This window comes from Chiloscyllium plagiosum, unplaced genomic scaffold, assembly GCF_037043375.1.
Source record: "Chiloscyllium plagiosum isolate Xiang-an unplaced genomic scaffold, Cpla_swu_hap1 HiC_scaffold_19, whole genome shotgun sequence".
NCBI classification, from domain to species: Eukaryota; Metazoa; Chordata; class Chondrichthyes; order Orectolobiformes; family Hemiscylliidae; genus Chiloscyllium; species Chiloscyllium plagiosum.
In genome coordinates this window covers 23,872,664-23,897,351 of record NW_028270157.1, presented here as the reverse complement: position 1 = coordinate 23,897,351, position 24,688 = coordinate 23,872,664, and the positions used below count along the sequence as shown (strand labels likewise).

Here is a 24,688-nt window from a genome sequence, read left to right as displayed (position 1 = left end):
CTGAAAACCTTTATACAACACGTCAATGGGGTCATTGGTACAGAGTGGTTCCTGATCTTCATCGGTGGAACAATATTCAAGGCTGTGATATTGGATCATTACCTGGCTCGAAAAGAAACTTTCCACATTTACCTTATAATGTTGTACAATTGGTACTGAAAATGGTGACGTTTAATCAAACTACAGGCACATTTCCTTAATATAAAGCAAAAATGTGCCTGTGAAGTTTACTGTCCCATGTTTGTTCACTCAATAGTATAATGATTCAGCTCCTCCACATTTATTGCTTTCAGGTTAAAGCAGCAGTTGTTTGTCATTTGTGGACAACACCAATAAAGACCATCATTATTTCATTTTAACTCACCCCAACAAGTTAATGACCAGCCGGGAAAAAAATTTTCTTTCTCCTGACTTGCATTAAAATACACAGTTAATTCCCTGAGTGTTATCTTCTTTGATGCCCTGAAGCAAGTATTAATTTCCAAATCACATTGATCATCAAATATTCTGCAATGTATGTCTAATTAATTGAATTTACACATTAAATAAGTGTAAAGAGTAATAAGATAATAATGTCATAGGGTTCCTATTTCATCTAAAAGATATTCTTCTGTCAAATTGTTTGTGGTTGAACTGCAAAACCCCTATGATTGAATAGTTACTGCTATGGCTCATTGATGCTCTGTGCTGTAGTTATTGCTTAATAATGCTTTGAGATCTAGGGCCACTATAAAACTAATGGCTCAAATAAAATCAATGGAGGTTTGTTGCTGATGTCGAACAATATATTGATGGAGACTAGCTGAATATCAGAATTGTATGTGTTTTAAGTTTATATGATGCATTCAATATGCCAAAATGTGACAGTGCGCTTTACAGAAGCTTTATCCAAAAGATGTGTATAATTTTGATCACCTATTTCAGAAGAAACACACTTTCAATGCACCAAAAATAAATCAAAGAAGTGCAGATGTTGAAAATGAGAAACAAAAACAGAAATTGCTGGAAAAGCTTAGCAGGTCTGGCAACAGACAACAGAAGCAGAAGGCTTATCCAATTATGGCTCTCACTCCACTTTCCTACATGCATCCCCATAACTCACTTGTTCCAAAGTCTATCTAATCCAGTCTTGAATACTCTCAATGACACAGCCTTGTTGGGGCAAAGGACCTGGTTCCTCACTGTAGGTAATCTAATCTAATCTGTGGAAAGAAAGCAAAGTTCATGTTCTGGGCAGAGTGACCCTTCTTTAGGACATCTTCTTCGAAATACTAGAAATGTTATTTTCACTTTCTCTCCACAGATGTTGCCAGACTCAGCAGGTCTAGCAGCGTCTGTGGAAAGAGTAATAGTACTATCATTTCAAGTCCACTATGATTGTTCTTCAGAACCTGTTCAGTTTCTCCTAGACTTCCTGTTTCCATTTCAGATATCCAGTATCTGCAGTTTTTTTTTATTTGAAGAAACAGAGCAGGTTTTATCAGATAGGTGCTGAAAGGATGTTCCCCTCATGGGGGAATCTAAAATGTAGGAGAATAGTTTCAAACTAATGAGTGTCCCACTTAAGTTGGAGTTGAGGATTGATTGATTTATTGTTGTCATGTTGATTAGATGGTAGGTTTCCCTACAGTATGGAAACAGGCCCTTTGGCCCAACAAGTCCACAACGACCCTCTGAAGAGTAACGCACCCAGACCCATTCCCCTGACTAATGCATCTAACACTACGGGCAATTTAGAATGGCCAATTCACCTGGCCTGCACATCTTTGGATTGTAGGAGGAAACCCCAGCAGACACAAGGAGAATGTGCAAACTCCACACAGATAGTCACCCGAGGCTGGAATCGAAACCAGGTGCCTGGCGCTGTGATGCAGCAGTGCTAGCCACTGTGCTGCCCATGTTCCAAGGTACAGTGAAAGGTGTTGTTTTGCATGCTATAAAGGCAGATCTTATCTTGCAAAGTCCATCATGGTAGCAGAACAGAGTGCCGAATACTGTTCCAGTTGCAGAATCTTTAAACCTGAATGTAGATTTAATAGAAGATTCTTAGTAACTCTGATAGACTTAGAATTGAGGTTTAAAGGAGCATAACAATTACAATACATGTAAGATCTGCTCTCGACAGCTCATGAAATGTCACTATACTTTGACACAATCTTGATCACAAGCGGAGGAACTGTTTCTCTCAGATTATCCTCAATGTCAATTCTGATACTAGTCAGTCAGTGAAACAGAAACCAAAACACTTTTTCTTTCTGGATGGAGTTTATTAACTGCTCAATCTTACAGGTCCTTCCACACACCTGTGCCACCTTCTGCTTCTGTTGTTTGTATTTGAATGTTTTAAATTGTAGCTGAGGCTAAAGCATTGAATGTTTTCTAGAAGTTAGATACACCTCTTATAACTAAAGGGATCAGAATAGGGTGAAAATGGGATCAGGAAACTGACTAGGATGATCAGCCATGGTCATATTGAATGGCAAAGCAGGCTCAAATGGTTGAATGAACCCTATTTTCTATGTCAATATTGCTGCTATGTGGCAAAGTGAGATTTACACTCATCGGAAAAAGCAGCAATATGCTTTATTGAACAGAGCGTGGTAAGACAATACACCTTAGCTAGAGCCCAGACTCTGGTCTGAGTTCTATGTGATCAGACATCATAATGATATATCTGCTTTTGCACATCTTCAATATCTATATTTAGAGTAAAGATACAATTCCTTCACCTCACACATTTATATTCCTGGTTTGTTGTATAAATGCATCCATGGGTTCAATGGTTAGCACTGCTGCCTCGCAGCGCCAGGGACCCAGGTTCAATTCCAGCCTCGGGAAACTGTCTGCGTGGAGTTTGCACATTCTCCCCGTGTCTGCGTGGGTTTCCTCCCACAGTCCAAAGATGTGCTGGTCAGGTGAATTGGCCATGCTAAATTGCCCATAGTGATAGGTGCATTAGTAGGGAGTAGGGAAATGGGTCTGGGTGGGTTACTCTTCAGAGGGTTGGTGTGGACTTGTTTGGCTGAAGGACCTGTTTCCACGATGTAGGGAATCTAACCTAATCTATAAAACAAAGAGCTGTGGATGCTGGTGATCTGAAACAAAAACAGAAATTGCTGGAGAATCTCAACAGATCTGGCAGCATCAGTAGGCTGACAGCAGAGTTAAATGTTTGAGTCCAGTGTCTCTTTGCCAGAATGTTGGTTGTCCATTTGTTGGCTTATATCACTGTTATTGCCCAACAAGACATCCCTTTGACTCATTGCCAGATTTAAAATAACTTCAGCATGGAAAAAAAAATCCCTTTTGGATGTTATTGACAGGTTTCTTCAAAGTCAATGGTGAGGGCCCTTGTTTCATTAATGACAGCTAAATCCAGGCCATTTCAGCACTTGGTTGAAGAGGCAAATATTTATGAGGGTCTTAAAGGCTGGAAAATGTGGAGGAGTTAACAATAGAATTCTAGAATGAGAAACCTCTATTGATGAACACAGCAAAACTGTCAAAAACAGTTTCAGGAGGGCAAATTGTTTCTTGTTGTGAAAATACTTGTGCTTGTTACTCAATTAAATACGTATCATAGAATTCATAAACATTTATGTGTTATGAAAGTTAATACATATTATTATTGCCCACTTGAGCAGATACTTTTCATGGATAAATATTCCCAATGGTAGTACGTTTTTCCGAAAATTCAGTGAAATCAAAAGCACCTAATAATTTACAGAGCAGTCTTCACAAATCACTGTGAAGCATCTTTATGTAAATCATCAGGTTCCTCGAGCTTGTGGCTTTGTGGAAAAAATGCATTCAATGAGAAACAAGCACTGAAACTACTGGGGGAATCTGCTGAATATCATCAATGATTATCAAAGTAGCTATCAACTCAGGGCCATTGTGAGTGCCTGACAAGATCGTTCTCTGCATATAGTTCAGCACTTGATTAATTCCCCAAGGAAACTTATCCCTTTCCTCACTCAAAACAGTGAATAGTTTTACATTGAAATTTAGCAGATTTATTTGTTAAATAAATAGCTGTTAAATTTCTATTGTATAACAATGTTGATTCGCCCACATACCTACAATATGGATCTCGCAGATCAGAAAAATTGAAAGAAGCATAAGGCATACCTGGCTTTTAATTTGATCCAACTAGTGTCATTTTGACAGTACTGAGTTGGATGATCAGCCATGATTATGTTGTGATGTGGAGGGGACCGGTGTTGGACTGCAGTGGACAAAGTCAGAACTTTCACGGCACCAGGTTATAGTACAACAGGTTTATGTTTCAAATAAACCTATTAGACTATAATCTGGTTTCGTGTGACTTCTGATTATGTTGAATTCTGCAGTAGGTCAAAACGCTGAATGATGCAATTTTTACTCCTACATCTATCTTCTATGTTTCTACACTTCTAGGATGAGAGTATCATACTAATGTATTATTGCTTGAACATTTCCATTCTTGTATTTCCAGATAGCACAAGGTGCCAGTAATACAGACTCCATGCTGCCCTATTGACAAAGTTCTGCTCACTAAAAGGGCCAAATAAATTGACTTCCTGACAACATAAGCTTAGTTAATTTTCATCAATCTTTGTTATTCAAGTGTATTCGCAACTTATTCTGCAACTTAAATGGTATGTAACACTTTCGTAATTTGGCTGGTGGTGTCTGCTGAGAGTTATTGAGCATACATGTTAAAAATGCGTGACCAAAGGGCCTAAATATTATTACAAATTAAATGGAAATTACCTTACTTGTATCAAATTTAGACATGTGTTAATCGTTGAAGTAATTGCAGCTTTTAAGGATCCTCAATGGACAACATAGTAAAGACCGTAGTAAGATGTTTCTACTTGTCTGAGTTGCTGCTTTTGTGAGGAGGTTATTTCACAATTAACCTGCAGAAGCAGAAAGCAGGAGATTACTTCATTGATTGGTGCTGAGGTTATGAATGGTGCCATATTAATGCAAGCTTTTCTACTACCAGAATGGTAGAGTGTCAGCCAGGTGGACAATTCCCATGTTTCAAGTACACCCACACTTGATTTAGTAACAAACACAAAGAATACTGGGAAAATTCAACCGATCTGGCAACCCAGAGAGGGGGAAACAGAGTTAATGTTTTGAGGCTGTTTCGACTTCTTCAGAATGAAGAGATGTTGGAAAATTTTCTTTACGCTTTTGACAGAGACAAAGTCCAAGTGCAAAAGACAAAGGGACTGTTAACAGTAGAGAAAGAGAAAAAGAAATGTAAAATTAGTGTGTATTGATGTATGAAAGGATGGGAATGGATCCTCTCTACAAATTGCAATAGAAACAAGACATAAGCAAGGGCAGGTTGTGGGGGTTGGTGATGGGAAAGAATTAAAAGTAAAAGGAGAACAGACATCATGCAGCCAGATTCTGAAGTTATTGAATTCAATAATAAGACCTTGAGATTGTACAATGCCTACACTGAAAATGAGGTGATTTTCTCCGAAATGACATTGTGATTTGTTGCAGAGGCCCAGGACGGAGATGTTAGCATGAGAGCAAGGTGGTACACTGAAATGGCAAGCAACGGAGAGGTCAAGATCAATCCTGCAGACAGAACAGAGGTATTCTACAAAGCAATCACTCAGGCTGTATTTGGTCTCACCAATGTAAGGGAGACGACGGTGCGAGCAGCGAGTACAGCACGAGATTGAAAAAAGTACAAGTGAAATGCTACGTCAACCGGAAGCTATGCTTGGGACCTTGAACAGTGAGGAAGAAGGAAGTAAATGGATAAGTGTTACACCTTCTGCAATTGTCAAAGAAGGTGTCATGGAGGAGTGAGAAAAATTAGGTGTGCTAGAAGATTGAACTAGGGTATCACTTTCTGGATTGGTCCCTGCAGAAGGCTGACAGTGAAGGGAAAGGAATGATGTGTTTGGTGGTGGCAGAAATGGTGGAGGAAAATCCTTTGGATGTGAAGGCGAGTGGGTTGGAAAATAAGGACAAAGAAAACCTTATCCTTGTTCTGGGAAGGAGTGAGGGTAGAAATGTGTGAAATGGGTTAGACATATGAGGGCCCTGTCAACCAAAATGTGGGGGAGACTCCTCATTTGAACAAAAAGGAGGTGATGTTGAAGGTAACCAGGTGGAAGGTGGCAACATCAGAACAAATGTGACGGAGATGAAGCAACTGGGAGAATGGAATGGAATCCTTACAGGAAGAAGAGTATGAGGAAGTGTAGTCAATGTAACTGTGGGAGTCCATGGTCTTGTGATGGATATTGGTATTCAGCTATCCTCAGAAATGGAAACAGTGAAGTCAAGGAAGGAAAAGGAAGGCTCTTGTATAGGCTATGTATTCAATGTGCACACTGGTTCATGTTGACCACCCAATTCAGGTATTGCAAAGAGTGAAGTGCATCATGGCCTGCCATGATATTAATGTACCCAGCCTATAATGCTTGAAATATTTTAATCCTAAATAAATTTATGATTTTCAGAAGCATTTTACATCAAGTGAATTCTAATGAGAGTTATTCACTAAACAGATTGTTTTCCTTGTCTTAAGCAATTTTCACGCTTAACATTAAAAAGGAACAGTTTTCTCATTGCTGAGTAGGCAATCTGCAGTATTTAGCTAATTTATTTGCCCTAGCATGTTACCATATAGTGAAAGGATCACATTACCTGTTCTGAAATCCTAACACTTGCTGTTGAGAAAGCATTGAGACAATTAGAATTAGATTCATCCCTTGGGTCTCATTCCAGTCATAAAATTAAACACAATATTATGCTTCAGTCACTGTAGCATTATAACCACTGGAAACCATCAACAAAAGGCAAATTAAACAACAGCATGAAGATCAAAATTTTAGAGAGGTACTGTTGTTAGTTATTGTCACTCACATCTGTAACCTTACTAAATTGTTAAATATACAGTATGTAGAAATAGATTCTTTGAGGATTACCTTGTGTTTATACCTTAAAGAATGTATTGAACTTTTACTTTTTATCTCTTCTGATTTCTCCCTTTATTGCTCTGCTTTTGACCACAATGAATTATAGCTTTTATAGAGTTTTAAAGCAGCAGCATCCCAGCCAACATTGATAATGAATTTTGGTGGGGGCTTAGCTAGAAATTGATATAGCCACACTTAACCTTCATCCTTATCTGAGGAACACCGCCTAGCAACCGGCTTGCATGTTTTCTCGTTTACTTTATCATTATAAAAGGGTAACAGTTAGTGTAGCTAGCTTGGTGAGTGGAGTATGGCACAGAATAATGCCAATGCCTGTACAGGTTGAGGCAAATCTTGGGGTTGACTTCCTCACCTTGTCCATAGTGAAAGTCTTGGTTTGCACCATTGTTAGCCATTCCCAGAAAATGAGGATTCTTTATGGGGAGAGATTGTAACGAGTTTGTGAACTAAAAACCCATTGATCAATGTATCATAGTGCAGTCATTCAGCAAAGCTGTTGGCAATCTAATGGCTAAACCCATTAGTTATTCAGATGGGGAGTGTACAGTGATGTGTGTGTGCAGCAAGGGAAGATATGCTGTTGTAGCCCTTTGGGGAATGTTAAACCACTTGATTGTTGCTGAAAAATATATCTTAAACATATGGGCAATGTGTGAAGCTAGTTGCTGTAAAGCCAGCAAGTCATTCTACCTATCACAAAAATGAATTTTAGTTCCATGTGATGCTAAGTATATAACCCTACATCCCAAAGACTGGCAAAGCATTTTTTTTTTTAAATCCCTTTGGCTATTCTCAACAGACAAGGTATTGACCATAACAAAAACAGAAATTGTTAAGGAAACTCAGCAGGTCTGGCAGAGTTAATATTTCAAGTCTGGTGACTTTTCTTCAAAGCTTCTTCCCACAAGCAAACTGCCAGACCTGCTGAGTTTCACTAGTGATTTGTTTCAGATCTCCAGTATCCACAGTTCCTTGTTTTATTTTTGAGTTCCTGACTATAGCGAACCAGAGAATGTGCATTCTCAAACCAACTTTATATGTGATTCTGTGATCGGATAGCACTTGCTAGACAATCCTGACTACATGAGAAATTATACTGATAATCGATTTAGGATTGTCAGTCAGGCCCACACTGTGGATTACTTGGGCACAGCAGAAGCTAAATTTTGCTCATACCCAGGACTCTGATTTGTGTGGACAGGAAGAGCACAAACACATGCTGTGCGTGTTTCAGTCCAAAAATGAAATACAGAGGAACCTCGATTATCCGAACAAGATGGGCAGGCACTATTTCGTTCAGATAATTGATTATCCGGTTAATTGATTCAATGCCTTTCCTCTGGGGCTCGGAGTTTTCTGTTAAATCTTCTCCCTGCTCACGAGACGAGGCATCGGCACACAGTGTGCGAGACCCCAGCCCCCAACCCCATCCAACACCTCCACCCATCCCCAATCCCATCCAACACCATCCCCAGCTCGCTGCCTCCACTCGCCCTCAATCCAACACTGTCCCCCCACCCACACCCCCCCAACCCGGACGAACACCGTTCCCAGCCCGCCCGCCCCACACCAGGACCTCGAGATCTCCTTCAGATAATCCGATATTCGGATAGCTGATATCTGATAATCGAGGTTCCTCTGTAGGTGGCAGCTGTGACTCATATCACAGGCAATGCCTTGACCAATCAAAATTTAAACAAAGTTTGACAGCCAGTCACAATCCAATATGTGCATTCTCCATGGAAAAGCCATTACAAATCAGAGTCTCCTGGCAAACAGTTCAGCCCTCTGCTCTCATAACAGGCTGAATGTCGTTAAATTGGTACATTCCCTCCCTCCCTCCCATTGGTCCACTTTCTCCGTTCCGACTCCAACCTCACTATCAAACCAGCAGACAAGGGAGGCGCGGTAGTAGTTTGGCGCACCGACCTTTACACCGCTGAGGCTAAACGCCAGCTCGTGGACACCTCCTCCTACTGCCCCCTTGACCATGACCCCACCTCCCACCACCAAACCATCATCTCCCAGACCATCCAGAACCTCATCACCTCAGGAGATCTCCCATCCACCGCCTCCAACCTCATAGTCCCACAACCCCGTACCGCCCGTTTCTACCTCCTGCCCAAAATCCACAAACCTGACTGCCCCGGCCGACCCATTGTCTCAGCCTGCTCCTGCCCCACCGAACTCATCTCTGCATACCTCGACACGGTCCTGTCCCCCTTTGTCCAAGAACTCCCCACCTACGTTCGGGACACCACCCACGACCTCCACCTCCTCCATGATTTTCGCTTCCCCGGTCCCCAATGCCTTATCTTCACCATGGACATCCAGTCCCTGTACACCTCCATCCCCCATCACGAAGGACTTAAAGCGCTCCGCTTCTTCCTTTCCTGCCGTACCAACCAGTACCCTTCTACTGACACCCTCCTTCGACTGACTGAACTGGTCCTCACCCTGAACAACTTCTCTTTCCAATCCTCCCACTTCCTCCAAACCAAAGGAGTAGCCATGGGCACCCGCATGGGCCCCAGCTATGCCTGCCTCTTCGTAGGATATGTGGAACAGTCCATCTTCCGCAGCTACACTGGTACCACCCCCCACCTTTTCCTCCGCTACATCGATGACTGTATCAGCGCTGCCTCGTGCTCCCACGAGGAGGTTGAACAGTTCATCGACTTCACCAACACCTTCCACCCCGACCTCAAATTCACCTGGACCGTCTCAACTCCTCCCTCCCCTTCCTAGACCTTTCCATTTCTATCTCGGGTGACCGAATCGACACGGACATTTACTATAAACCGACCGACTCCCACAGCTACCTAGACTACACCTACTCCCACCCTGCCCCCTGTAAAAATGCCATCCCATATTCCCAATTCCTTCATCTCGGCTGCATCTGCTCCCAGGAGAACCAATTCCAAAACCGTACAACCCAGATGGCCTCCAGACGTAGTCGACGATGCCCTCCACTGCATCTCCTCCACTTCCCGCTCCTCCGCCCTTGAGCCCCGCCCCTCCAACCGCCACCAGGACAGAACCCCACTGGTCCTCATCTCCCACCCCACCAACCTCCATGTACAACGTATCATCCGCCGTCATTTCCGCCACCTCCAAACGGACCCCACCACCAGTGATATATTTCCCTCCCCTCCCCTATCAGCATTCCGAAAAGACCACTCCCTCCATGACTCTCTCATCAGGTCCACACCCCCCACCAACCCAACCACCACTCCCGGCACCTTCCCCTGCAACCGCAAGAAATGCAAAACTTGCGCCCACACCTCCCCCCTTACTTCCCTCCAAGGCCCCAAGGGACACTTCCATATCCGCCACAAATTCACCTGCACCTCCACACACATCATTTACTGCATCCACTGCTCCCGATGTGGCCTCCTCTATATTGGGGAGACAGGCCGCCTACTTGCGGAACGTTTCAGAGAACACCTCTGGAACACCCGGACCAACCAACCCAACCACCCCGTAGCCGAACACTTTAACTCCCCCTCCCACTCCACCACGGACATGCAGGTCCTTGGACTCCTCCATCGCCAGACCATGGCAACACGACGGTTGGAGGAAGAGCGCCTCATCTTCTGCCTGGGAACCCTCCAATCACAAGGGATGAACTCAGATTTCTCCAGTTTCCTCATTTCCCCTCCCCCCACCTTGTCTCAGTCAAAGCCCTCGAACTCAGCACCGCCTCCCTAACCTGCAATCATCTTCCTGACCTCTCCGCCCCCATCCTACTCCGGCCTATCACCCTCACCTTGACCTCCCTCCACCTATCGCATTTCCAAAGCCCCTCCCCCAAATCCCTCCTCCCTACCTTTTATCTTAGCCTGCTGGACACACTTTCCTCATTCCTGAAGAAGAGTTTGTGCCCGAAACGTCGATTCTCCTGTTCCTTGGATGCTGCCTGACCTGCTGCACTTTTCCAGCAACACATTTTCAGCTCTGATCTCCAGCATCTGCAGTCCTCACTTTCTCCTAGAACATTTTATAATTTAACTTGATGATTGCAATATCACCAGCTTCAAAAAGAGGTGTCGTTTTTCAGCAATAGTCAAGTTCTCCACTCCCAACAATTATTTCATTGTTAACATGTTAGTGCTCACACATATATTTCCATCAGCAAATAGAATTTGAACTGAGGATATACACAATAAGTGCAAATGAAGAGAAGCATTTTGAATAAAAGAAGCGAAGCTGCAAATTAATTAAAAGATGAGAATACACTCAAAGATAACATTTAATTTGAAGAATAGAATAAATCAAGTTAATGGTCATAGTTCTAACTATTCAACGTATCTTATACCTTTGAACCAGGCAGTTTTTCAAAGGAAATTTCCAATATTCAGATGCTTTTCTGTCCAAGTTTTACTTTCAACATGCTATTTTTTTTCTCTTTACTTACACCCTTTTTACAATGGAACTCTTAACATGTACATACCAGAACACACTTAAAGGTTATATCATTTATTATCCTTGTTCTTTAGGCACATACCCAAGAGCTATTACAGGTGTATTAAGTTAGGCCTTTACTCCATGTCAGTCTGGGATATGGAGAAAGATGAGTAAATGGAATTGAGGTACAAATTAGCTGAACTAACTGCAAGGCTGATCATGGGACTCAATGATGCATCATCATTACTAGTTGAATTTCTTTTGGGTTGCTTGCAAACATGTCCATGAAACTCTACACTGGGAGATTCCAGTATTATCTAGACAATCCTAGGTGTGTTCATAAGAAAGGACTTTTTTTTTGTATTGAATGTTCAAGCACCAAATAATTATGCTTAATGCACAGACTACTTCAATACTAAGTTCTTACCAGCAATCTGGTTAAATGATTCCACTTTCACTGAAAAACAAAATTAACATTGAATGATTTCCTCAATAAGGAATGATTAACTGCTGTGGAAAGGTCATTAGCAGTCTTTGTTATCAGATCAGCGCACATTGCTTGCTGTTGGTAATAAGCAAATGTACATTTAAACATATTATGTTTCTGACAGGATGCAGAGTATTTAGATAATTCTTCAGAGAGTTATCTTTTCTAAGTTATTTTCTAAGTGCTGAAATTATTTCAAAATGGTCAAGGTGATCTTAAGCTGAAACTATGGTTTCACCCATGTTTGATGCAAGGTGCCATTTTGATTTTAAAAAAGTAGAAATTGCATGGGAATGATTGGCCATAGGATCATTCATTAGCTGAATGCTTCTTGAATTGTCTGATAATACAAAGTAAGGAGCTGTGTGGTATTTTGGTAACTAATATTTTCATGTTTGACCAGCATTTGTCTGACAATGGCCATGAGTTTACGAGTAAACCAGTCAAATAGAGGATTCGTCAGCTGTTAAATTATCTTCTCTATTCAACTTAATTGTTTGAAGAAGCATGTCAAGCAGCTTTTTGAGGGTACTTAAACAAGACTCGACAAGCACCTTGATATTTATTCCAGAAGATTTCTAAGAACTTCAACTACTTATTGGGAACCTTAAAGGAGTCAACAGGAGATAAGGAGTATTTAGTAATCACAATCTTGCTAAGTGTTCCCTGTGATCTACAAAATGATTTTTTTGTCCTTCTTGGGAGAAGGACATGAGATGAGGTAACACGCCGGTTCCTGCAAAGGAGAGGAAAAGAACAAAGAGGAGGGTCAGGTGAACGTTTTCCCTTGTGTTGATATAGAATATCACCTTCTTCTCATTATCATCCGTCAGGATCTCTAGTACTATGTTCAAGACCCTTTGTATCCTGAGTCATGCCAAAATCAAGGCATCCTTCATTTGAAGAGGCTGCTAGAGGCCAGCTATACTACTGCACCAAACAAGGAGACATTGGACTTGTGGTACTAATCTAAAAACTCAGCTAATGATCTGGGGATCTTGGTTTGAATCATAACATGACAGATAATGGAATTGGAATTTAATAAATATCTGGCATTTAAAATCAAATGATAACTATGAAACCAGTTCTTTAACATGTAAGTCCCAGAACTTCTTTTAAGTCACATCCTCAAGATAACTTGAGGTTTTCTAACAAAGAGTGATATCTCAGCTCAAACAATGCATTAAAGGTGTGAGGTTAGAGTCTGTCTGTATCCCAATCTTGAGTCAGACTGGTTCTATTTCCAAAGTGGAATTTGCAAAATATTACATGGATTGACTGTCTGCAGATTTGTGCATTTTTTGAGCAAAATAGAATGTATGTGCAAAATATAATTGTGCAAATACAAAGTTATCCCATAAACTTAAGTGTGTGCACATGCAGGAGAGAGAAACAGTGAGTGCATGCATGTGAGTGTGAGTGCATGTGAGAGCGTGTGTGTTTGTGTGTGTGCTTGCTTGGTTATGTGTGTGTGTGTGTGTGTGTAATGAGATATACACCTGTGAGAGGGTGCGTGCTTGCGGGGGTGTGAGTGTGGGGGGTGTATGTGTGCGTATGAGAGAAGGTCTGCGTGAGTGTGCGATCATGTAAGAGTGTGGGTGTGTGTCAGAGAGTGTATAGTGCAGCGGGGCCAATGTAGTGGGACATAAACCCAAGGTCCTGGTTGAGACCATCCCCATGGGTACCGAACTTGGCTATCAGCCTCTGCTCGACCTCTGCCTGACCAGAAGTCTGCCTTGGAAGATGGTCACCTGAAGATCCGAGGCTGAATGTCCCTGACTGCTGAAGTGTTCAATATAACATTTCAGCTGCATGAGACTGTGTAATCTTTTGCTATAAATTTCATCTTATGGTCCTGCTTCACAACCACCTGATGAAGAAGTGCTTCCAAATAAACCTGCTGGATTATAACCTGGTATTGCGTGATTTTTAACTCTAGATTGGGCATCTATGAGACACTGTAGATCACAAACAGCTGCTGAATCACATTTCAACCCATAGCTAGGCATATTCCCCACTCAACCATTAACATCAAGCCAGGGATCAACCCTGGTTCAATGGAGAGAGAAGGAGGGCATGCCAGGAACAGTAACAGGCTTACATAAAAATCAGGTGTCAATCTGGTAAAGACCACAAGCAGGGCGTACTTGCATGCCAAACAGCATAAGCAGCAAGCAATAGATAGAGCTAAGCAATCCCATAATCAACAGATCAGGTATAAGTTCTGTACTCCTGCAGCATCCAGTCATGAATGGCGGTGGACAATTAAAAACCTCACTGGTAGAGGAGGCTCCACAAATATCCCCATCGACAAGAGTGTATCAGCCCAAACCATCAGTGCAAATGATAAGGCTGAAGAATTCACCATAATTTTCAGCCAGCGTGTCATGTGGATGATATCTTGGCCTCCTCCAGTAGTCCCTAGCTATACAGGTACCAGTCTTCAGTCACCCCACATGATATCAACAAACAGTTGGAAGCACTGGATAGTGCAAAGGCAATGGGCCCTCACAATATTCAGCAATAGTCCCAAAGACCTGTGCTCCAAAATGTGCCGCCCCCTTTGTCAAGCTGTTGCAGTACAGTAACAACACTGGAATCTATCCAACTATGTGAAAATTGCCCATAAATGGCCTGTACACAAAGCAGAACAAGTCCAAAAGGCCAATTACCACCCATCAAACTACTCTCGTTCATCAATAAAGTGATGCAAGTTTCTTTAACAGTGCTATCAAGCAGCACCTGTTCAGCAACAATCTGTTCACTAGCCGCCATTTTGGGCTTGCCAGGACCATTCAGCTCCTGACCTCATTACGGCCTTGGTTGAAACTTAGACAAAAGAGCTATATTGCATAGGGGAGGTGAAAGTGACAACTGTTGACATCAAGGCTGCTTTTGAGCAAGTGTGTCATCAAGGAGCTCCAGTAAAACTGGAATCAATGGGTATTGGTGGCAAAGTCTCCACTCATTGGAGTCATACCTGGCACATAGAAAGATGGGATTGTGGTTGCTGGAGATCAGTCATCTTAGCTCCAGGAGTTCCTCAGAATAATGTCCTCGGCCCAACCATCTTCAGTTGCTTCATTATGATGTTCCCTCCATCATAAGGTGAGACGTGGGGACGTTTGTTGATGATTGGACAATGGTCAACTCCATTTATGACCATTTAAAGACTGCAACAGTTCTATGTTCAAATGTGAGAAGACCTGGTTATGACTATCTCCAATAAGAGATAATATCACAACTGCGCTTTGAAATACAGTGGCAATACTATCACTGAATCCCCAACATCAACATGCTGGTGATTACAATTGACCCAGAAACTTGACTGGACAATTGACCCAGAAACTTAACTGGACTCACTATATAAATACAACGGCTACAAAATCAGGTCAAAGGCGAGGTATACGGCCAATTTTCTATAGCCTGTCCATCATTTACAAGTCACAAATCAGGAGTATGATGGATTATTCCTCACTTACCTAGATTGGTGCAGCTCCAACAACACTCAAGGAGCAAGAACTCAGGACAAAAATCCTCAAATGCCACCTTTCAGAACCCACCAACTTCTATTTATGAAGAGAAGGGTAACAGATACATAGAATGCCACCACTTGCCAGTTTCTTTCTAAGCCCTCACAATCCTGGCCTGGAAATATATCACTGTTTCTTCAGTGTCGATGGTCAAAATCCTGAAATTCCCTCCCTGACGGTCAACCCACAGCACATGGACTGCAGCAGTTCAAGTTCACCAACACCTACTCAAGGGCAACTAGGCAATAAATGCTGGCCAACCTGTAATATCCACTTGTGATGAGAGAATAAAAGAAACAATATCTGAGTGACAAACCTTCCAGTAGCAACTTAAGCTAAGTCAATTTCAAATTATGGTTATTAACAGTTGAGACTAAAATTGTATGCAAAAATTAGAGATTCACACTGGAGTCTATCTTATTAACACAGAATCCATTTCGGGCCCATTTACATCTTTTCACCAAATTTACCCTCGTATTTACTTTTATTAGATTCCCTACAATGTGGAACAGGCCATTCAGTCCTACAAGTTCACACTGACCCTCCAAAAAGTAACCCACTCTGACCTGTTCCCCTACCTTATATCAACCCCTGTCAAATGCACCTAACACTATGGGCAATTTAGCATGGCCAATTCACCTAACCTGCACATCTTTGGACTGTGGGAGGAAACCAGAGCACCTGGAGAAAACCCATGCAGATGCAGGGAGAATGTGCAAACTCCACACAGACAGTCACCTGAGGCTGGAATCAAACTTGGGTCCCTGGTGCTGTGAGGCAGCAGTGCTAACCACTGTGCCACCCTGATAGTTACTGGTCGTAATTTTTATCTCATCGCTTCATGGAATGTAGGTTTGCTGTCAAAGGCAGCATTCACTTCCCGACCCTATATGCCATAGAGAATGTGGAGAGAGGTGCCATCTTGAACCATGCAATCTGTGTGGCATTGGTATATCCACAATGCTGTTATGGAGAACTATCAATGATAGTGAAGGAATGGCATTACAGTTTGATTTCAGGATAGTGTGTAACTTGCAAATCAGATGCTTCCTTGCAAATGATGGCGGTCATATGTACCGTGTATTTACTGCTCTTGTCCTTCTAAGTGGTAGATATTGCAGGTTAAGAAGGCACTATTGAGGGAATCTTGCCAACGTATTGCAGTGCATCTTGTCAGCAGTATACACTCCTGCCACTGTGAACCAGTGTTGGAGAGCATGAAGGTTTAAAGTGATGGATAGATGGTAAATTAGGATGTTATTTTACTTAGGTGTTCTTTCAAATAACTAGGAAAGCAAACTTCTAACATATTGTTGTTCCAGCAGCAGGAAGTTCGGGAGCGCTGAGCAGGTGGCTGTCAGAGAGGTCACGAGGTTACATATTTGGGCGGTTGCTTTACCTGAAACACTACCTGGGTAGTGTCTCCCACCCATCCTCCTCCTCTAACCAAAAAAAAATTCTGAGCATTGGTTGGTAAGATGGTAAGTGTTTTCTTTCATGTTTCATTTTTTCAGCAGTCTATTTGTGAATTTAGAATAGTGGGAATGGTGGTCAGGGCAGTTGAATGTTCCTCCTGCTGTATGTGGGAGATTAGGATCACCTTTAATGTCCCTGCTGACTTCATTTGTGGGAAGTGCACCCAACTCCAGCTCCTCGCGAACTGTGTTAGTGAACTGAAGCTGGAGCTGGATGAACTTCGAATGATTCAGGAGGAGGAGGGGGTTATTGACAGTTACAGGGAGGTAGTTACTCCACGGCCACGTGAAGGAGGGAGATGGGTTACTGTCAGGGGTAGGAAAAGAAAACAGCAGGCAGTGCAGGGATCTCCTATAGTGGTTCTCCTCAACAACAAGTATACTGTTTTGAATACTGTTGAGGGAGACGACTTACCAGGGGTAAGCAATTGGGCACAGGTCTCTGGCACAGAATCTGTTCCTATTGCTCAGAGGGGAAGGGAGAAGAGGAGCAGAGCTTTAGTCATTGGGGACTCCACAGTTAGGGGGACAAATAGAAGGTTTTGTGGGAATGACAGAGACTCACAATTGGTGTGTTGCCTCCCACGTGCCTGGGTTTGTGATGTCACTGATCGTGTTTTTGGGATCCTTAAGGGAGAGGGGGTGCAACACCAAGTCGTGGTCCACATAGGCACCAACGACATAGGTAGGACGAAAGGTGGGGATTTAAGGCAGAAATTCAGGGAGCTAGGGTGGAAGCTTAGAGCTAGAACAAACAGAGTTATTATCTCTGGTTTGTTGCCCGTGCAACGTGCTAGTAAAGTGAGGAACAGGGAGAGCGCGGAGCTGAATATGTGGCTGCAGGGATGGTGCAGGAGGGAGGGCTTTAGATTCTTGAATAATTGGAGGTTTTTCTGGGGAAGGTGGGACCTCTACAAAGAGGATGGTCTTCACCTGAACCAGAGGGGTACCAATATCCTGGCGGGGGTGGGGGGGGGGGGGGGAATTTGTTAATACTATTTTGGAGGGTGGGGGGGGGGAATTTAAACTAATGCAGCAGGGGGATGGAACCTGAATTGTAGTTCCAGTGAATAGGAGGTTGAGGGTAGTGAGGTCAGGGATAGGTTTACAATGTTATGAGAGGGCACCGGCAATCAGGATATTGGTTTGCAATGTGTGTACTTCAATGCCAGGAACATCCAGAATAAGGTGGGGGGACTTGCAGCAGGGATTGGGACCTGGGATTCCAATGTTGTGGCCATTTCAGAGACATGGCTAGAGGAGGGACAGGAATGGTTGTTGCAGATTCCAGGATTTAGATGTTTCAGTAAGAACAGAGATGATGGTAAAAGTTGGGGGTGTTGGGGGGGGCGGGTGCAGGTGGCATTGTTAATCAAAGGTAGTATTACAACAGCTGGGAGAACATTTGAGGACTCATCCACTGAGGTAGCTTGGACTAAGGTTAGATATATAAAAGGAGAGGTCACCCTGTTTGGAGTTTTCTATAGCCTTCAAATTGTTTCAGGGATGTAGTGGAAAGGATAACAAAGATAGGAGCGAGAGTAACAGGGTAATTGTTGTGGGGGACTTTAACTTCCCCAATATTGACTGGGAAGACTGTAGTTCAAGTAGTTTAGATGGGTCAGTTTTTGTTCAATGTGTGCAGGAGGGTTTCCTGATGCAGTAAGTAGACGGGCCAACAAGGGGCGAAGCCATATTGGTTTTGGTACTGGGTAATGAACCCGGCCAGGTGTTACATTTGGAGGTAGGTGAGCACTTTGGCAATAGTGATCATAATTCGGTTATGTTTACAATAGCAATGGGTAGGGATAGGTATTTACCACAGGAAAAGAGGTATAACTGGGGGAAAGGCAATTATGATGCACTTAGGCAGCACTGAGGATGCATAGGATGGGGAAGAAAACTGCAAGGGATGGACACACTTGAAATGTGGAGCTCATTCAAGGAACAGCTACTGCAGATCTTTGATAAATACATACCTATCAGGTAGGGAGGTAGTTGTCGAGAGAAGGAGCCATGCTTTACTAAAGAATATGAAGCTCTTGTCAAGAGGAAGAAGAAGGTTTATGTGAGGATGAGGCATGAGGCTCAGTTAGGGCAGTTGAGAGTTATAAGTTAGCCAGAAAAGATCTAAAGAGAGGGTTAAAAAAGAGCCAGGAGAGGACTTGAGAAGTTGTTAGTGGATAGGATAAAGGAAAACCCTAAGATCTTCTATAGGTATATCAGGAATAAAAGAATGACCAGAGTAAGATTAGGACCAATCAAGTGCAAAGTTGTGCGTGAAACCTAAGGACATGGGGGAAGCGTTTAATGAATACTTTTCATCAGTATTCACATTGGAAAAAGACAATGTTAGTGAGATTACAGAGATACAGGCTGCAAGATGAGATGGGATTGAGGTTGACAAAGGCATAGTTTTAGCAATTTTGGAAGATCTGAAAATAGATGGGCCGGATGAGAATAATCCTCAGATTCTCTGGGAAGCCTGGGAGGAGATTGCAGAACCTTTGGCTTCAATCTTTATGTCAACATTTTCAACAGGAGTAGTGCCAGAAGATTGGAGGATAGCAAATGTTGTTCCCTTGTTTAAAAATGGGGGTCGGGACAATTCTGATAATTATAGACCAGTGAGCCTTACTTATGTTGTGGGTAAGGTGTTGGAAAAGGTTATAAGAGATTGGAAAAGAATAATTCGATTAGGGATAGTCAACACGATTTTGTGAAGAGTGGGTCATGACTCACTAACCTTATTGAGTTCTTTGAGAAGGTGACAAAAAAGGTGGATGTGGTGTATGTGGACTTTAATAAGGTGTTTGATAAGGTTCCACATGGTAGGCTATTGGACAAAATATGGAGTTTCAGGATTGAAGGTGACTTAGCAGAGTACTGGGCTAATGGTAAAATTCTTGGCAGGGTTGATGAACAGAGAGATCTCGGTGTCCAGGTGCACATATCCCTGAAAGTTGCAATCCAGGTTGATAGGGTTGTTAAGAAGGCATATGGTGTGTTGGCATTTATTCATAGGGGAATTGAGTTTCAGAGCCACGAGGTCATTCTTCAGCTGTACAAGACACTGGTAAGGCCACACTTGGAGAATTGCGTGCAGTTCTGGTCACCGCATTATAGGAAGGGTGTGGAAGTTTTGGAAAGGGTTCAGAGGAGATTTACTAGGATGTTGCCTGGTATGGAAGGAAGGTCTTATGAGGAACGGCTGAGGGAACTGAGGCTGTTTTCATTGGAGAGAATAAGGTTGAGAGGTGACTTTAATCGAGATGTATAAGATAATCAGAGGGTTAGATAGGGTGGACAGAAGGAGCCGTCTACCTTGGATGGTGAAGGCTAACATGAGGGGACATAGCTTTCAATTGAGGGTGATAGATTTAGGACAGATATTAGGGGTAGTTTCCTCACTCAGAGTAGTAGGGGCATGGAACGGCCTGCCTGCAATAGTAGTGGACATGCCAATATTAAGCTATTTAAATGGGCATTGGACAAACATATGGAAAATAATGGAACAGTGTAAGTTAGATGGGCATCAGATTATTTTCACAGGTTGGCGCAACATCGAGGGCCAAAGGGCCTGTACTGCATTGTAATCTTCTATCTTCTCTGTTCTATATTCTAATTCAGTGAATGATTTATTGATTGATTTAAAGAGCTTGTCAGTGGTCATTTCTCACCAAATAATGCATTTCCAGTATTGGCTGCCCCTTTTCTGTCAACATGCTCTTGAGCCAAAGAATCATCATTCTTTTGGCATATTGTGCGCTGCTTTCGTGTAACAAATACACATTCTCTGGCCTCAGGGACATTTCTTATCTCTGTAATCTCTTATTATTACTTGCTTTTGTCACATAATGGCCACACCTGTCCCTTAATCATTTCCTATCATACACCTAATCCCAGATTGATTTGTCTCACTCTTCCTCCTATTTTTACCATGGCTGTTTCTCCATTATAAGTTGTTCATCAGCAACATCCCTTGGTTCTGACTAAATGTCATTGGCCACAACTCTAACATGGCCTTCCTTTCTCCACGTGTGCGCCTGGACCTGCCAACTATTTCCAGCATTCTCTGCTTTTATTTTGCGAGATCACATTGCCTTCTACATCTAGAAACTGGCAGGCCATTCACTGCTGTCAGAGCAAACTTCAGATTTCTTTTAATAACAGTAATCAGTTACTTTGAGGTCAGAGATGTTTGTGTTCATGAGCAACCTCTCAAAGTCCATTTTGATGAGCAAACTCTCTAACGTTCCACCAAAAACATAAACCAGAAAGCATTAGGCCCTGGATCTTTACCCTGAGAGCAAGGCAAAAGGCGAAGAGGGTATAGTGATTGGAACTGGGTGCATCTCATTTACTATGAGATGTTTGATGGGGTTGTTAATCCGGGAGCCCTGGCTGACAGATATAAACAGAGGATTCAGAATCTCCTCACTTCAGGGACTGACTCTGAACTAGCTGGCCACAGCCAGTGTACTATGCACAAGTAAATAAGGGTGATTTGGTGATAGGATACTAGCCTCTGTGCAGTTATTTCAGTGTCTATATAAATTTATATTGCCACCCAATGCGTCAGTTTCCTCACATCTTTCTGCCCCAAGGCCATCTGGGAAGCAGGCCAAAGACCATTTTCCAGGAAACAGGATGAGGACCATTTTCCGGAAGGCAAGATGGGAAGGCAATGGCACTCCCCACCCACAACTGGTTGGAGGTGCTATGACTCCTTTGATGGGATGAGCAGAATTACCACCCTACACTGGACCTGATGGGAAGGGATATCAGAAGGTTGCAAAGACTCCTTTAAGTTTTAAATGAAACTGAGCCTTTTCACATCTGGAACCTCACACTTTCCTCTTCAAAACCTCTTCAAAATTGCAACTGGATTCATTTGCTTCCACCTCCTCTACCATTCAATTAGATCATGACGGGTGTGCATCTTAACTCAGTTTATAAACGATGGTTCCATAGTTCCAGAATACCCTGAGCTAACAAATGTTCAGTTGACCATGTTTCAAAGTTTATTTGGGGAGTGAGCTCAAAATTGCCACAAACATTTTTGTGTGAGCAAGTGTCTTGTCATATCAATTCTGAATGACGTGATTCACTTCCTAAATCAAGAGTATTGCAAGGTTAAAAACCAAAGTATGATTCTCTTCTTTCTCAAAAAAACTTGGAGCTTAAATTTTCTAATGTCCATGCTGCTATTTTTCTTTATGTAAAAACAAGGGCTGCAGATGCTGGAAACCAGATTCTAGATTAGAGTGGCGCGTTGCTTGGATAAAATAAAAATAGCAGGTTCTAGATTAGAGTGGTACTGGAAAAGCACAGCAGTTCAGGCAGCATCCGAGGAGCAGGAAAGTTGATGTTTTGGGCAAAGACCCTTCATCAGGAATAGAGCAATAGATCAGGAATAAAGTCTATTCCTGATGAAGGGCTTTTGCCCGAAATGTTAATTTTCCTGCTCCTCGGATGCTGCCTGAACTGCTGTGCTTTTCCAGTACCACTCTAATCTAGAACCTGCGATTTTTATTTTATCCAAGCAACGCGCCACACACTATGTTTAGTGTTTGTACAGATTAATACTTGGTTAATATTTTGGCTTGTGAATCAAAGTTTCTGTTCAATCTTTCTTCCTGATTCTGATTGATGGTCATAAAAGTAACTTGTATGAGTGAGTTTGTCTGAAATATTACATTATTTTTGCAACAGAATCAGGTCTATTCCCAATAGTGCACTTAATCAGAATTGGCTTTAGCTAAAACGATTAACAACCTTTTGAAGGAAATATATTACAGGACTTACATGACATGCTCGCCAGGTAGGTTCTTCTGTTAATAAATCTTGCCAGACCTTGATTTATTTTATATTCATCTGCTCCTCAGTGACAGGTACAAGATGAGTTTACCAAAGAAGGTATGTGAGACACTTAGCTCATCACTGCCAGATGGTAACATGAGAGTCTGCTAATTAGTACTTCTATTGTCAACAGCCAGGAGTGTGTGCTCTGAGAGTGGAGCAGGCACTGCACACAGTCGCTGCAGTCTCCTCTTTTTCTTCCACATCTGAAGGTGTAATACCCATTGTATTCACTTTGGATAAACTCGACTTAGATTTAAAAATTAGAATTGGAATTAGAATTATTCTCATGTGTACTTGTCTAGAAATACATGGATACAGTGAAAAGTGTACAAAATTGCCATTCTCCAGTGCTATCTTGGTTACAAAATCAGAATTTTAAAAAAGCAGAAAAAATACCAGAAAAGCCAAAAGCTAAGAAAACAACCAGATCTTAAAGTCTAAAGACTTATCTCCACAAAAAGCATTTGGATCACTCCCCCACCCTTGCAGGCATCTAGGGTAGCCATGGTCTGGTGTCTAGGTAAGCCTGCAAGATCTTGTGCCTGCCAATCAAATTAATTATCCGACTATGTATCCTCTGAGAGTGAACACTCGGCAATCAATTGTGATGAAATAGTGCCAAAGATATTAATCTCACTGGATAAAATCTCACTAGGGTTGGAGCCCTGATTCTGAATTTTCTTTTGGATTAGTTTGCAACGTCAGTCCTTCCCAATACCTTTCAGTCTACCTATAAAATCAGTATCAATATCTGGGGAATAAATTAAGTTTGCCATCAATCAGAAGTATCTGCTCGGTTAAAAATAAAAGCCTTTTTCAATCTCCCCTTTCTACAGTGGTAATTTCTGTTTTCAATTGTATCCATCAGGACAAGAATATAATTTGAAATTGTGATCACATCGCCTCAAACATTAGCCAGACTTAGTGTTAAAGATTTAGTCAGCAGCAAAAAAATCAATTCTAGAATAAATTGCATGTGCTACAGGGTAAAATGAATAGTAATTTTCACACATCAGAAGTTGATAAGGCCTATTTTTTCTAATCATTCCCTGGAAGGCTAGGGACTTGGTTTTGTAATTTAACTGGCAAACGTGCCTAATAACAGACCAAATCAGGTAACAGGAAATATTTCTAGTGAGATGGTGTCCTATCACTTTTCAAGTATCACTAACATTAGCAGAATGCATGCTTCTGATCCTTGAAAGTAATTTGCAACATATAAAAGCTAAGGGCTGCGCATTCCACATAATACCTTTTCTTCTGAGCAAACAATGACTTTTCACAATCCCTCTTTTCTGACTATTAAGGCAGGCCTTCGCCCTCATTTCTCTGACAACCAGAACATTCGCATTGTAAGTATGATAGATTTCTGAATTCTGTAGGGTAAGAAGATTTGGGAGTTATGGAAATGGCAAAGCAAGAAATCATCAGACTGGATCCTGGACAAAGATCTGGATGACAAATGGATTTAAGATGTAGAATAGGGACAGATCTGCCATGTCTCATGAAAGAATCATGAGCAATAGATTGAATAAATTTTCAAATGGATAGATTTGTCACAAGAAAACGAAGAACAGCGACAGATCCGATGAGTAGCTCATTTAGAGAGCTGATTAATGTGCCTCTAGTCAAAAAGTAAAAGGTTTGAGGAAAAATATTGCAATCCATGAGAAATTTAGTATGCTGTATTGGAAAGGAACAAGAAACTTCTTTTACATTTTATGTACAACATTTGTTTCTGTTCAGAATAAGGGAAAGTTAATGAGTTGATAGATTCTATTGCTTTCACTTGCACTAGATGAATCCTGTAATATTCACAGAAATGATCAGTCACTGCATTGGCTAAGCAAGTCTTTGAACTGAGAGGAGAACTTTTGTTGCTTGTGAGACTCAAAGATCACACAGTAGCATTTCGGCAACTAAGAAACCTATCAACGATGTTGATAGAAGTTTGAAAAT

At 42.0% G+C, this 24,688-nt stretch overlaps 2 protein-coding genes across 6 annotated transcripts in view; one reads left to right on the top strand and one right to left on the bottom strand.

The window, feature by feature from the left end:
- The window catches only part of mgat4c (mgat4 family member C), a 438,829-nt gene that overhangs the window by 337,458 nt on the left and 76,683 nt on the right, over positions 1 to 24,688 (bottom strand). The gene's annotated exons all lie outside the window — the stretch shown is intronic.
- LOC148146735 (uncharacterized) lies at positions 16,934 to 24,201 on the top strand. The gene is made up of 2 exons (XM_087997557.1): positions 16,934 to 17,830; positions 24,112 to 24,201. Exons 1-2 carry the CDS (start codon positions 16,934 to 16,936, stop codon positions 24,199 to 24,201), a joined length of 987 nt encoding a protein of 328 aa, XP_087853683.1.